Genomic DNA, 10,544 nt, shown 5'->3' on the forward strand with positions numbered 1-10,544 from the left:
GGTTCAGGGGAGGCGGGGTCAGCCACGTATCTCGGCAGCGGCTCAGTCTTGATCATGGTGGGAACAAGGCAATGTCCTTGAGGCGATCCAGAGGTCGTAAAAGCCCTGCGGAGGAGGTACTGTTATCACCTATCTCAGGTGAGGAAACTGGGGCACAGAGCGGTGGGTCACCCAAGGTCACACGGCTGGCCAGTTTGGGGACCAGAATTTGAACTTGTTAGAAGTGCTGGCTTTCGGTCCCTGCCCAGACTTGCTGAATGAGAGCCGTTTAGGGGGCGGCCCAGCCTTCTGGGCCCGTAGCCGACTGGCGCTCACGCCCGACAACCCCTGATACACACAAGCTTCTTGGTAGGGAAGAGCCAGGCGTGATCTGCCCATTTTGTAGGTGAATAAACTGAGACTGGGGGGTGCAGCCACTCGTCCCAGGACCTTAGCGCTGGCCCCCTATGTCCTGTCGTCTGATCACGTGGAAGGGGTCAGCGGGCAGAGGCAGGGCGCCCACTGGTGAGGGACACCGGGGCCGACCCCCTCCTGCCCCCGTGCAGTGTGACCTTGGGCAAGTGACGTAACCTCTCTGTGCCTCGGTTTCTCTCCTCTGCAAACGGGAGCGATGATCGTCCCCATTTTAGAGATTGTCAAAGATTACATGAGTCGTGTGTGTGAAGAGCTTTGCACAGAGCTCAGTGCCCACAGAGCAAGCCTCGTGTTGCTGTCACTGGGGCAACTCTTTCGGGAAGGGGTGACCCCTCGTAGGGGGATGAGAGTCGGTGAGGGCAGGGAGGGCTGAAGGAAGCCTTTGGCCAGGGCCCTAGCAGCCCCTGCTGGCCTGGCTTTGCATCTGAGGGGTGAGGTCCTGGGAGCCAGGGACCAGAGAGGGCCATCAACCTGTCCCAAGGCCCCCAGGAGTGGACAGGACTTGCTTCTTGCCCCTCAGGATCCTGTTGGTGGCCGGGGCCACTGCAAGCCCTCTAGGACTGCAGAATCTGGGGGGAGAGGGCGTGTTGGTTCATGAACAGGGCTGTTGGTTCAGAACAGGGCAAGTGAGTGGCCAGCCGAGCCACTGCTGGCCCTCGCTGCGGCCCGCTGGCCCCAGGCCCCTGTGTCGGCCCTGCCTCCCCGGCTGTACCAGCCACCACCCTCCCACCCCCCTGCCCTTGCCCACCCGGTCTAACCCTTCCCTCACTTCCTTCCAGCCTCACACGCCTCTGGGAACGAGGTGCCCGGAGGGGAATGCAGTGGCCCAGGTACGGACGGGGCCATCTGGCCTGGGGGGCGGGGGGCCTGTCCTCTGCAAGGGGCCCCACTTCTGCGAGCACACTCCTGCCCATGAGCACCACCGTTGGAGCTGTCGCCGCCTCTGCGCTTCCTGCCCAGTGCAGGGTCTGTTCCCCATGCTGTTCCCTGGCCCGCGGCAGATCTGTGCGCTCTGCTCAGCCGTCTCGTTGGTTTGCACTGGTGTCTTCCTTCGTGATTCTTACCAGATTCGATTTCCCAGCAGCACGTGCCGGTATTTTAAATGTCCCCATTTTATAGAAAACGGGGAGACAGCCCCAAAGAAGTGACAGGACTAGTTTTTTAAGGCTAAAGAGCCAGGCCTAGAACCGACGTCCCCTTCCCCTTTGTCGGTACACACAGCCGCTTGGCCGTCACTTAGTGTGCACTTGCTGTATACCAGGTCCTGAGGGAAGCGGGCGGGGGATCCGGTCCGGGTGGGCGGTTTCCTGCGGGCTTCTTTGAGTTCGCTGGCCCCCGTGTCCGTTGTCTGGTGATGGAGACGCAACGATGACACAGTGACAAATAGCCGCCAGGGGCGTAGGAGCCTCCGGGCTGTTTGGTGTCAGGCGCTGAGGCCATTGAATCCTGAGCTCCTGCCCGGAGCCGGGCCGTGTGGTCAGGTGATGTGAGAAAGCTGCCTCTGCCTCCACCCCAGTCCCCCACGCCACTCACCTGTCCCCGCCCTCCGCAGCCGCTGTCAACAACAGCTCCGACACCGAGAGCATCCCATCGCCCCACACCGAGGCCGCCAAGGACGCAGGGCAGAATGGGCCCAAGCCCCCACCCGCCCTGAGCACCGACATGACGCCCGCCGAACCGCCCACCCCACCTCCAGAGGACGCCCCGGCCCCCGCCGAGCCCACTCCGGCCCCTGAAGCCACGGGCCCACCCACACCCCCACTGGCACCCCCATCGCCTGCCGCGCCCCCTCCCGTGGTCCCCAAGGAGGAGAAGGATGAAGAGGCCGTCTCAGTGCCCCCAGCGGTGGCGGAGGGTGGGGACCAGAAGCCCCCTGTGGCCCAGGAGCTGGCAGCAGACGCGGGCCCGAGAGAAGAGCCCGGCCAGGCGCCCCCCGCCCAGCCCATCAAGGCCGAGTGCAAGGAGGAGGCCTTGGAGGAGGCGCCCGACAAGGTCAAGGGGGCTGCAGAGGCGGCTGCCGAACCCGCGCCCGAGGTGCCGCTCAAGGTGGAGAAGAAGGAGGGGGGCGGGGGCCCCGGCGGCAAAGCCACCCCAGCCAAGGGCTCGGGGGCCCCCCAGGACAGCGACTCCAGCGCCACCTGCAGTGCCGACGAGGTGGACGAGCCCGAGGGGGCCGCCGACAAGAGCCGGTGAGTGCCAGGCCGGTCGCGGCCGCCGCCTTTTCACGCTGCAGGCGCCTGGAGAGCATCTACTCTGCGGGGAGACAGCAGGCGGGAGGCAGGGCCTGTGCCCGCCCCAGGGGGCGTGGTCTCGCGGGGTTTGGGGCGACCCCCAACACAGCCCAGACAGCGAGGTCCAGCTGGCAGGGCCACCGGCGGCCTCCACCAGCGGTGGCCCTGCCACACTGCTCCTCTTCCAGGCTCTGCTCCGCTCCTGGAGCCGGGCGCCTGTCCCTCCAGGCCCTGGGAATGCTGGATTTTAGCCACTTGCAGCACAAACACGTGGGGACCCTAAGGTGCTGATACACCCCAGCCGGGGCCGAGGGCGGGCGGCCGAGGGCAGCAGCGTGAGACCCGCTCTGCTCACGTCCAGGCGGCTGGAGAAATCGTTCCCTAGCGAGGCAGGCGGGTCATTGTTATTTTGACTGAAAACAGTGCGGTCTACTTTCTCTCCTCACGTCTCGGAAAACATTCTGGGCAGAGCCAGAGGGAGGAAAATCTGACTTTCAAATCCGGCGTGTTCGCTCGGAGCCGCTTCCTCTGGCCCATGATTCACCTTGGGGCATGTTAAAATGACAAGTTCTAGAACATTCCATAGGAAAATCAGATTCGGTCCGTGCTCTCTGGGTCTCTATATGTTCCACAAAAGCGAGTGAGCCACATGGGCCTCTGCTTCTCGTGTCCGGCGGTCCCTGGTGGCCACCGCTGGCAGAAACCCCTCCCCTTTGGTGTGAGAAGCAGATGTTTGGGGGGGCGCCCCCACCCCCCCCACCAGCAGCGGCTGGGCCGACAGGGCCTGAGGACGCAGAGTTCCTGAGCTTCTAGCCCAACGGGCATAGCTCGGAAGACAGTGCTCGTGGCGGCTCAGTCTGCAGGGGCATCTCAGCCAGGATCTCTCGTGCCTGGATAATGGGGTCAGGGCGGGTGGCTCCCCATCTCACTCCTGGCGGCCATGGGGACTTGTTTCTGCTCTTAGCGAGATGAGTGCTGAGCTCATGGGGCAGCCATGCCGATCAGCGTCCTCCTGGGGTCTGTGTTTTGGGTACGTATGGCTGGCTCAGGCTGGAGGCTGGGAGGGGAGGGTTGGCCTGAGTCTCATCAGCCCCCCTGGACCCCACAGGCCAAGCACCTTTTAGCCTCTCCCCGCCTCCTCCAACAGCCGCACCCAGGGACGTGTTCTTCCCTTCCCAGCTGGGCCTGGCTTTCTTCCACGCTTCCTGCCTGCACGGCCAGCATTCCGTCCCCTGGGAACAAGCGCCATGGGCGAGGAGTCAGGACACCTGGTTTGTCACGCCCTGTGCAACTGAGCCCAGGCCCCGCCCATGGGGTAAGGCTGGCCTGTGGCCAGCCTGCTGACCTCTTCCTGGCCAGCAGCCCGCCTTTCCTCCCTCCCTTCCCTGGCCACTCAGGGCCAAGAGAGCACCGGAGGGCACGGCGAGGTCTGTCGGAGCGTGTCCCGGCAGCCAGGGCTTCTCGGAGGGGTCGGTGGGCCGGGGGGGGCCCCTGGATACCCCCAGACCCTAGTCGCCCCCCTCTCCTGACAGCCTTGGCGCAGTGACATGGGCGTCCCTGGACAGACGCAAGAGACGTGTGGTCTGGGTCCCTGCCTGGCGACTTTGGGAGAGAAAACTACATCCTGCCTGGTTGTTTTTACTTCTCCGTCACTCTGCCAGGCACCTGTGCCAGGGACTTTTCTTGGACCACAGCCAGAGATGGCGGCTTTGATTGCAAACACAGCCTTGGACTTGCCGGCCCTCTCCTGTTGCATTTCCCAGAGGTGGTGCCTGGGTCCTTTAGGGCAGGGCGGGGCCTTCAGAAAGTGCTTTCCCCTGGGACCCAGCTTTCTCCTCTGTAAGCTGGGTGTCCCCACTTAAGGGTTCTTGTGAGGATGGTGGCGTTACTGGACGTAAACTCCTAGCCCGATGCTGGGCCCACGGTGTCTGCCCCTTTTCAGAACAGCTTCAGTGACTCCCGGGGTCACATCTGGAGGGGGCCAGAGTGTGGCTTCTTCTGCTGGGCCCTGGGACTTTAAAAGCATCGAAACAGCAGTTTCTCCTTGATTCCTTTATTCCGATGCATAGAGCCCCAGTGTGTGCCAGGCACCGTTCCAGGCTCCGGGGAGCTTACGTTCTGGCGAGGTAGACCAGTCCGAGGGCGGAACCGTAGAGCAGTAAAGCGGACGCTCCTGTGGCGATGGAAGCGTCGGGGGGTCGGGGGGTCGGGGGCGGCAGGCGGAGCAGTCAGGAGGCCTGCCCGAGGGGGCGACACTGCAGGATGGCAGGATGGTTTCAGCCTGCACTGCGAGGCACGGGAGGAAACGGCCAGTGCAAAGGGTCTGTGGCCGCAGGAACTCGTGTCCGGCACGCTGGGAAGAGGCCTGTGGCAGAGAGTGGGGTGCGGTGTGGGGAGCGAGGAGAGAGAGGGGGTCACAGAGGTGGGCAGGGCCCTGCAGGCCAGGGTGAGCAGTCGGGGTTTCCTCCTGGGGCAGAGGGGGCAACGTGACCACGCGTGTGTGGTCACAGGTCTCAAGCCCGCCTTCCCTCGCCCTCCTAGCCCCAGCTGGGTAGCAGGGCCTGTCCCAGCCTGGTGGTAGTGGGGTCTGAGGCAGGCGCAGAGCGGACACGCGTTCGCAGGCCCAGTGCACCCTGTCACCCCTCCCCAGCGCTGGCCTTCCAGCCTGGGAAGAGAAGCCACAGTGACAGGAAGATGGCCGACCTGTTCAACACCTGGTTTTGTTCTCAGCACTACACGTGTGTTCCCGTGGCCTGGGAGGGCACGACCATTCCACACCCCTTTACGGATGAGGGAACTGAGGCACAGCTGGTGATACCGCATGGCCGGAGGTGGGATTTGAACCGGAAGCCCAAGCTCTGAACTAGAGGGCGGGTGGGCGAGGCAGGGCCCCCGGCAGCTCCCGGCCTCGCTGCCACCGTCCCCCTGCCTCCCGGACCACGTGTGCCGTGCCAGGCTCCCAGCGCCCCTGTCCTGTCCCCCAGCCTCCAGGGAGGAAAATAAAAGCCGCTGTCTTGCAGGAAAACAAAGGGAAGAGGAGGCGGGAGGGAGGCGCCCGCCCACGCACCAGGGAGGTGGGGCCCCGTGGGTGCCCCATCTTCTCGCTCCCTCGTGGGCGCAGGACCCTTGGGTTCTCCGACGCCACAGGGAGAGGTCAGGCTGGCAGCAGGAGCCCTCTCGTCAACCGTGCGGTGCTGCGCCCATGCCCTGGTCCCCCCGAGCTCCCATCTCCCCCTGGGGGCGGGCCTCCGTGTGTGGTCCCTGGCCATGCCTGCCGAGAGCCTTTGAGAGGCAGCCCCTGGTCCCCTCCCCTGCAATCTGCCTGGGTGTAGAGTTGTATGCAAACCAAGGCGGATGCAGGCCTGAGGAGGAGGACCTGCTCCACTGACAGTCAGCGGGACACTTCGCTTTATATGTCTTGTGAATGTTCTTTTATCTCTGTGCACGGTTACAGTGTATCTCTGTGTAATAATATTGTATCCCGACACAGTTATATTTACACAGAGATAAAAGTTTTTATTTCCACTTAAAATTTGTATATTAAAGTACTTTCGTATTTTTATAAATTGGATAGCATAAGTATTATTTTATCGTTCATGGAAGCGGCATAGCTAATATATCAAACCCTTGATGTCATGGTTAGCAAAAAAAGATAAAAGATATCACAGTATCTTTTTTTCCTTTGTCGGGATATAGTTCACGAACCACGCAGTTCACCCATTTGAAGTGCACAGTTCAGCGGGCTTTTAATATATTCATGGAGCTGTTCGGCCATGACCACAATTCCAGAAGATTTTCGTCACCCCCTCAGAAAACCCGTTCCCACTTAAAAGTCACCCCTCAGCCCCCACCCGCAGCCGGCCACTGCCAGTCTTCCTGTAGCTCTGTCGATTGGCCTTTTCTGGACGTTTCGCACAAATGGAGCCACGTCACTGTGGGCTCCGGCGACTGCCCCCTCTGAGCATCGTGCTTCCTCGGCTCATCCTCGTCACAGCGCGTGTCAGTGCTGGGCTCCTCCGGGTGTCTGTGTGCGCAGGCGTCCTCGGTTCCCGTGGGCACACACCTAGCAGTGGATTTGCCGGGTCAGATGGTCCCTCTGTGACCCGCCTCCCGAGGGATCGCCAGGCTGTTTGCCAAAGTGGCTGTGGTGTATTCGTGTTTGAATTTAAGTTTGCAAATGCAGGTCGTTTTAAATGGAGGATGATAAGTAGAGGTGAGGGGTGGGGAGGAGAGGCTGGGCGTGCTGGCAGTTGCGGTCGAGGTGGGGATCGCCTGGATAGGTGAGGGCATAGCCGCTGGGACCTGGTCGGGTGCCTCGGCCCGAGGGAGGTGGGCAGGACGGGGCTGGGCCCAAGTCCAGGGGGCGGGGAAGGACAGCAGGAAAGGCCCCAGGTGGTCCTGGGAGTGTGAGTGGGCTCTGGACAGGTCGAGGGAGGGGGGGACGGGAACAGGGTGAGCCTGGTGGGGTGAAAAGGGGGTCAATGGGCGTGGCCAAGTCAGGGTGACTTTCCTCTGGGCCGGCCCAGCTGCGTGCCGTGGGCAGCCCCAGTGGCATCTCTGAGTCTGTCTCCACTCAGCCGAGCGTGTGGCAGATGCGGGCGGAGGTAGTGCCCGCAGGCCTGGCCTGTCACAGACCACGGTCCCCCCACCGCAGATGGAGCCCAGGCCGTGCGTCACGTGTCTGCTCCGTTTGTCTGCGGGGAGGAGCCTGCTGCTCCGACCCCCTTCACCGGCGCCAGGCACGGGCTGCGGAGCGCTGGGAAGCTCGAACATGCCTTGGCCGCCGCGGTCTCACCTCAAAGGCAGCGGCCGTGGCTTACATTCTGCACGTGGCATCGGTACAGACACAGCGCATGGCGGGGTCTGTGCCTGCAGGACCCCCGGGCTTTGACCTCTGGCTGAATCAGTTTGCCCTCTGGCTGAATCCTAGCTCACAGCTGACGCCCTCATGTGCTGTTGGATCATCTGGCTGGCTCTGGCACCCTGTAGGCAGACACTGGATTCTGGGTTTCTTCCGTGCACCCCAAGCATAGCGCCAGAGTGCCCATTAAGTACAGGTCCCCCTGGGAATTGAGAGCTGAGCTGGAACCAGGCAGCCCCAGTGGGCAAGCAAGGGAGCCAGGTGGGGAGTGTGGCAGGGTGCTCGGCCCAGGGCCATGGCGTCCTGGAAATCCCTGAAGATTTTTTGAAGGCGGTGACACCCACGAGCAGCTCGGGGCCACCCCCAGGGCAGGCCCTGACCAGGTGCCCAGGCACCCACGCCCTGCACTGGAGTGACCCTGTCCCCGACACCTGCTTCGGCCTCACTGTGTGCCTTGCACAGGCACAGTGCCCAGTTCCAAATGTCGGCAGCACACGGACGTGACCTCGCTTTCGGGGACGAGGCACCCACAGGCCCAGTGCAGCGCTGTGGCTGACAGGTGGACAGTGCCCACACTGACCCTGCGGCCCACCCCCTTTTAGCTTCTCGGTAAATGGTTTGTGGGCGGGGCTTGAGGCAGTGGGACATTCTGGTTAAGCAGGTGGGCCCCACACTGCCTCCGGTCAGCAGGGCCCACCCAGCTGCCTGCCCAAGGCCCCACGCTGGCGCCCGAGCCGCTCGTACGTGAGGGATGCACAGTCTCCCTGAATCTCTTAAGCTCGTCAGGCCTTCATCGGGCTGATTCTTTGGCTTCCTGGCGTCTTCAAAGGGCCGCGTGTGGTCTGGGCTCTGCGTCTGGGCTTCTCTGGGGCTTTCCTTGCTTTGGGCTGTCTCGGGGGAGTGTTGGCTCCCAGCCTGGGCCTCTGGGCTGGGGTTGGAGGGACTCGCAGGGACCTGCGTGGGCCAGAGGAGAGAAGGAAGAGCCACCTCCCCAGTGACGCTAGCTGTTTGCCTCTTCTCCTCCGTGGTTCAGGGCTGGAGCCGGGGGGGCCAGCTGTGAGCCATGGGCCTGATGCTTGTCTCCCCCTCAGGCTGCTGTCACCACGGCCCAGCCTTCTCACCCCGACGGGTGACACCAGAGCCAACGCCTCACCCCAGAAGCCGCTGGACCTGAAGCAGCTGAAGCAGCGGGCGGCTGCCATCCCCCCCATTGTGAGTGCTGGGCCCCCACCTCCCTCGCCGAGCAGGGCAGCAGTCCCCTTGCCCGTCTGACCGTCACTTCCTGTCCAGGAAAACAGCAGACCAGGCCAGGGCAGGGTGGGCAGGGTGGGCAGGGGTGGGCGGGGCCGGCATCTGCACCCTCGCTCTTCCCAGCCACCTCCTGCTTCCTGGAGACATCCCCATGGAGACAGGGCATGGAGACAGGGCATGAACAGCGGGTGAGAAGGTAGTCGTGCTGGGTGGGGCTCCCAGGAGCCGGGGGACTCGGCCTGCGGGTCCCCTCCCTCTGTCCTCCTGGCCCAGTGCCCTCGGCGGCCCTGGGAGTCGGCTCGGCTTTCCCTCCCTCCCTCCATGCCCCCACCCTGCCTCACCCACCGAGGGTTTTCCAGAAGCAGGCACGGGGCCGTGGGAAGGCAGGAAGTCCCCTGGCTGTCACAGCACCTCAGAGAGAAGGGTGGGGGCCTCACCAGTTCTAAATGTGAGGTCCTTTGGGGAAGGCCCCCGCGGAAGAGTCTCCAGGCCCAGCAGGCGGCCCCTTGGAGGCACCCCTCCCTCGTGGTGGCCCGCTGCCAGAGCTGTCACCCTCAGGGCCTGGCCTTCCCTGGCTGAAGACTCTGTGCTGACCAGGGCTTTTTATGTGAGGAGCACAGGGTGTGCTGACTGCACTGCCCATCACCCGAGGCCAGGCACCGTCCCGTTTGTCAGCCCCGATCTCTTGGAGACCCAGAGAGACTTGGGGTGCGGGCTGGGCGGGGAGGGTGACAGGCAGCTGGGATGGACGGGCACACTCCACACCCTTTACAAAGACCTGCCCTCCTGACCCTCAGCCTGTGTGCCCCTGCGCATGCCGCTGCCTCTTTCGGGCCCCAGTTCCCGGCTGGTCAGACGCAGGAGGCCTGCAAGGCTTTTCCCTCATCTCTGTGGACTACAGACGGCCAGTAAAGATGCTCACTTCTCCTGCTCCCCTCAGCAGGTCACCAAAGTCCACGAGCCCCCCCGGGAGGACACGGCTCCCCCAAAGCCAGCTCCCCCAACCCCACAGCACCTGCAGCCAGAGAGCAGCACCGCCCAGCAGTCCAGCAACAGCCCTCGAGGCAAAAGCAGGAGCCCCGTGCCTCCTGCAGAGAAGGAGGGTAAGTGTGGCTGGTGGCTGAGGGGGTGCAGGGAGTGAGGGCCGGTGGGTGGGATGGGGGCGTGTATGTCTGGAGCTGCTCTCCAGACTCCCAGCCTGTAGTGGCAGAGCAGGCCGAGCAACCGAGGGGGACGGGGGTGCAGCCGTGGGAAGAGTGGGGACCGCCGTGGCTGGCGAAGCCGTGTTTCTCTGAGGCGGGCGCTCACTGTCCTCAGCCAGAGCCACCGTGTGGCAGTGCGGACCTGGGGTGGTTTTTCTTCCAGAGAAGCCAGAAATCTGTTATTTTTATATGAAATCTTCTAGCTTCCTAACGCTGGCAATTTTCAAATGCGTAAAAGCACGCGCACGCACAGAAACACGCCTGCGCCTCAGCCTGGGCTCGCGTGGCTTCTGGAACCGCAGGTGAGGCTCCGCACCTGGCCGGCGGCAGCTCTGCCCCTTGTGGCTCTCATCTTGACCTCGTTCCAGGCCGAGGTCGCTGGGTTCCCTGGGGAGCTGGGGGGTGACGCCGCGAGCAGCTGTGATCCCGCAGCCGGCTGGGACGTGCTTTATTGCCACCACGTGAGGCTCAAGGCCAGCAGACAGGCGGGGGGCGTGTTTCTTGTTCTCTGGATTTCCTGTCCCTGTCCCAGTCCTCGCAGGACCCAAGAAGTTCCAAGCCTGTGTCCCCAGAGGGGCACTCTTT

General features: G+C 63.4%; 1 protein-coding gene across 1 annotated transcript in view; it reads left to right on the plus strand.

The window, feature by feature from the left end:
* NCOR2 (nuclear receptor corepressor 2) overlaps positions 1–10,544 on the plus strand; it is a 165,081-nt gene that overhangs the window by 121,622 nt on the left and 32,915 nt on the right. The window contains exons 23-26 of the mRNA XM_025045498.1: positions 1,194–1,244; positions 1,967–2,603; positions 8,598–8,718; positions 9,698–9,860. Of these exons, the coding sequence (XP_024901266.1) occupies positions 1,194–1,244; positions 1,967–2,603; positions 8,598–8,718; positions 9,698–9,860 (972 nt within the window). The remainder of the gene's footprint in view (positions 1–1,193; positions 1,245–1,966; positions 2,604–8,597; positions 8,719–9,697; positions 9,861–10,544) is intronic.

Source organism: Pteropus alecto, unplaced genomic scaffold (assembly GCF_000325575.1).
Source record: "Pteropus alecto unplaced genomic scaffold, ASM32557v1 scaffold213, whole genome shotgun sequence".
Taxonomy (NCBI): domain Eukaryota; kingdom Metazoa; phylum Chordata; class Mammalia; order Chiroptera; family Pteropodidae; genus Pteropus; species Pteropus alecto.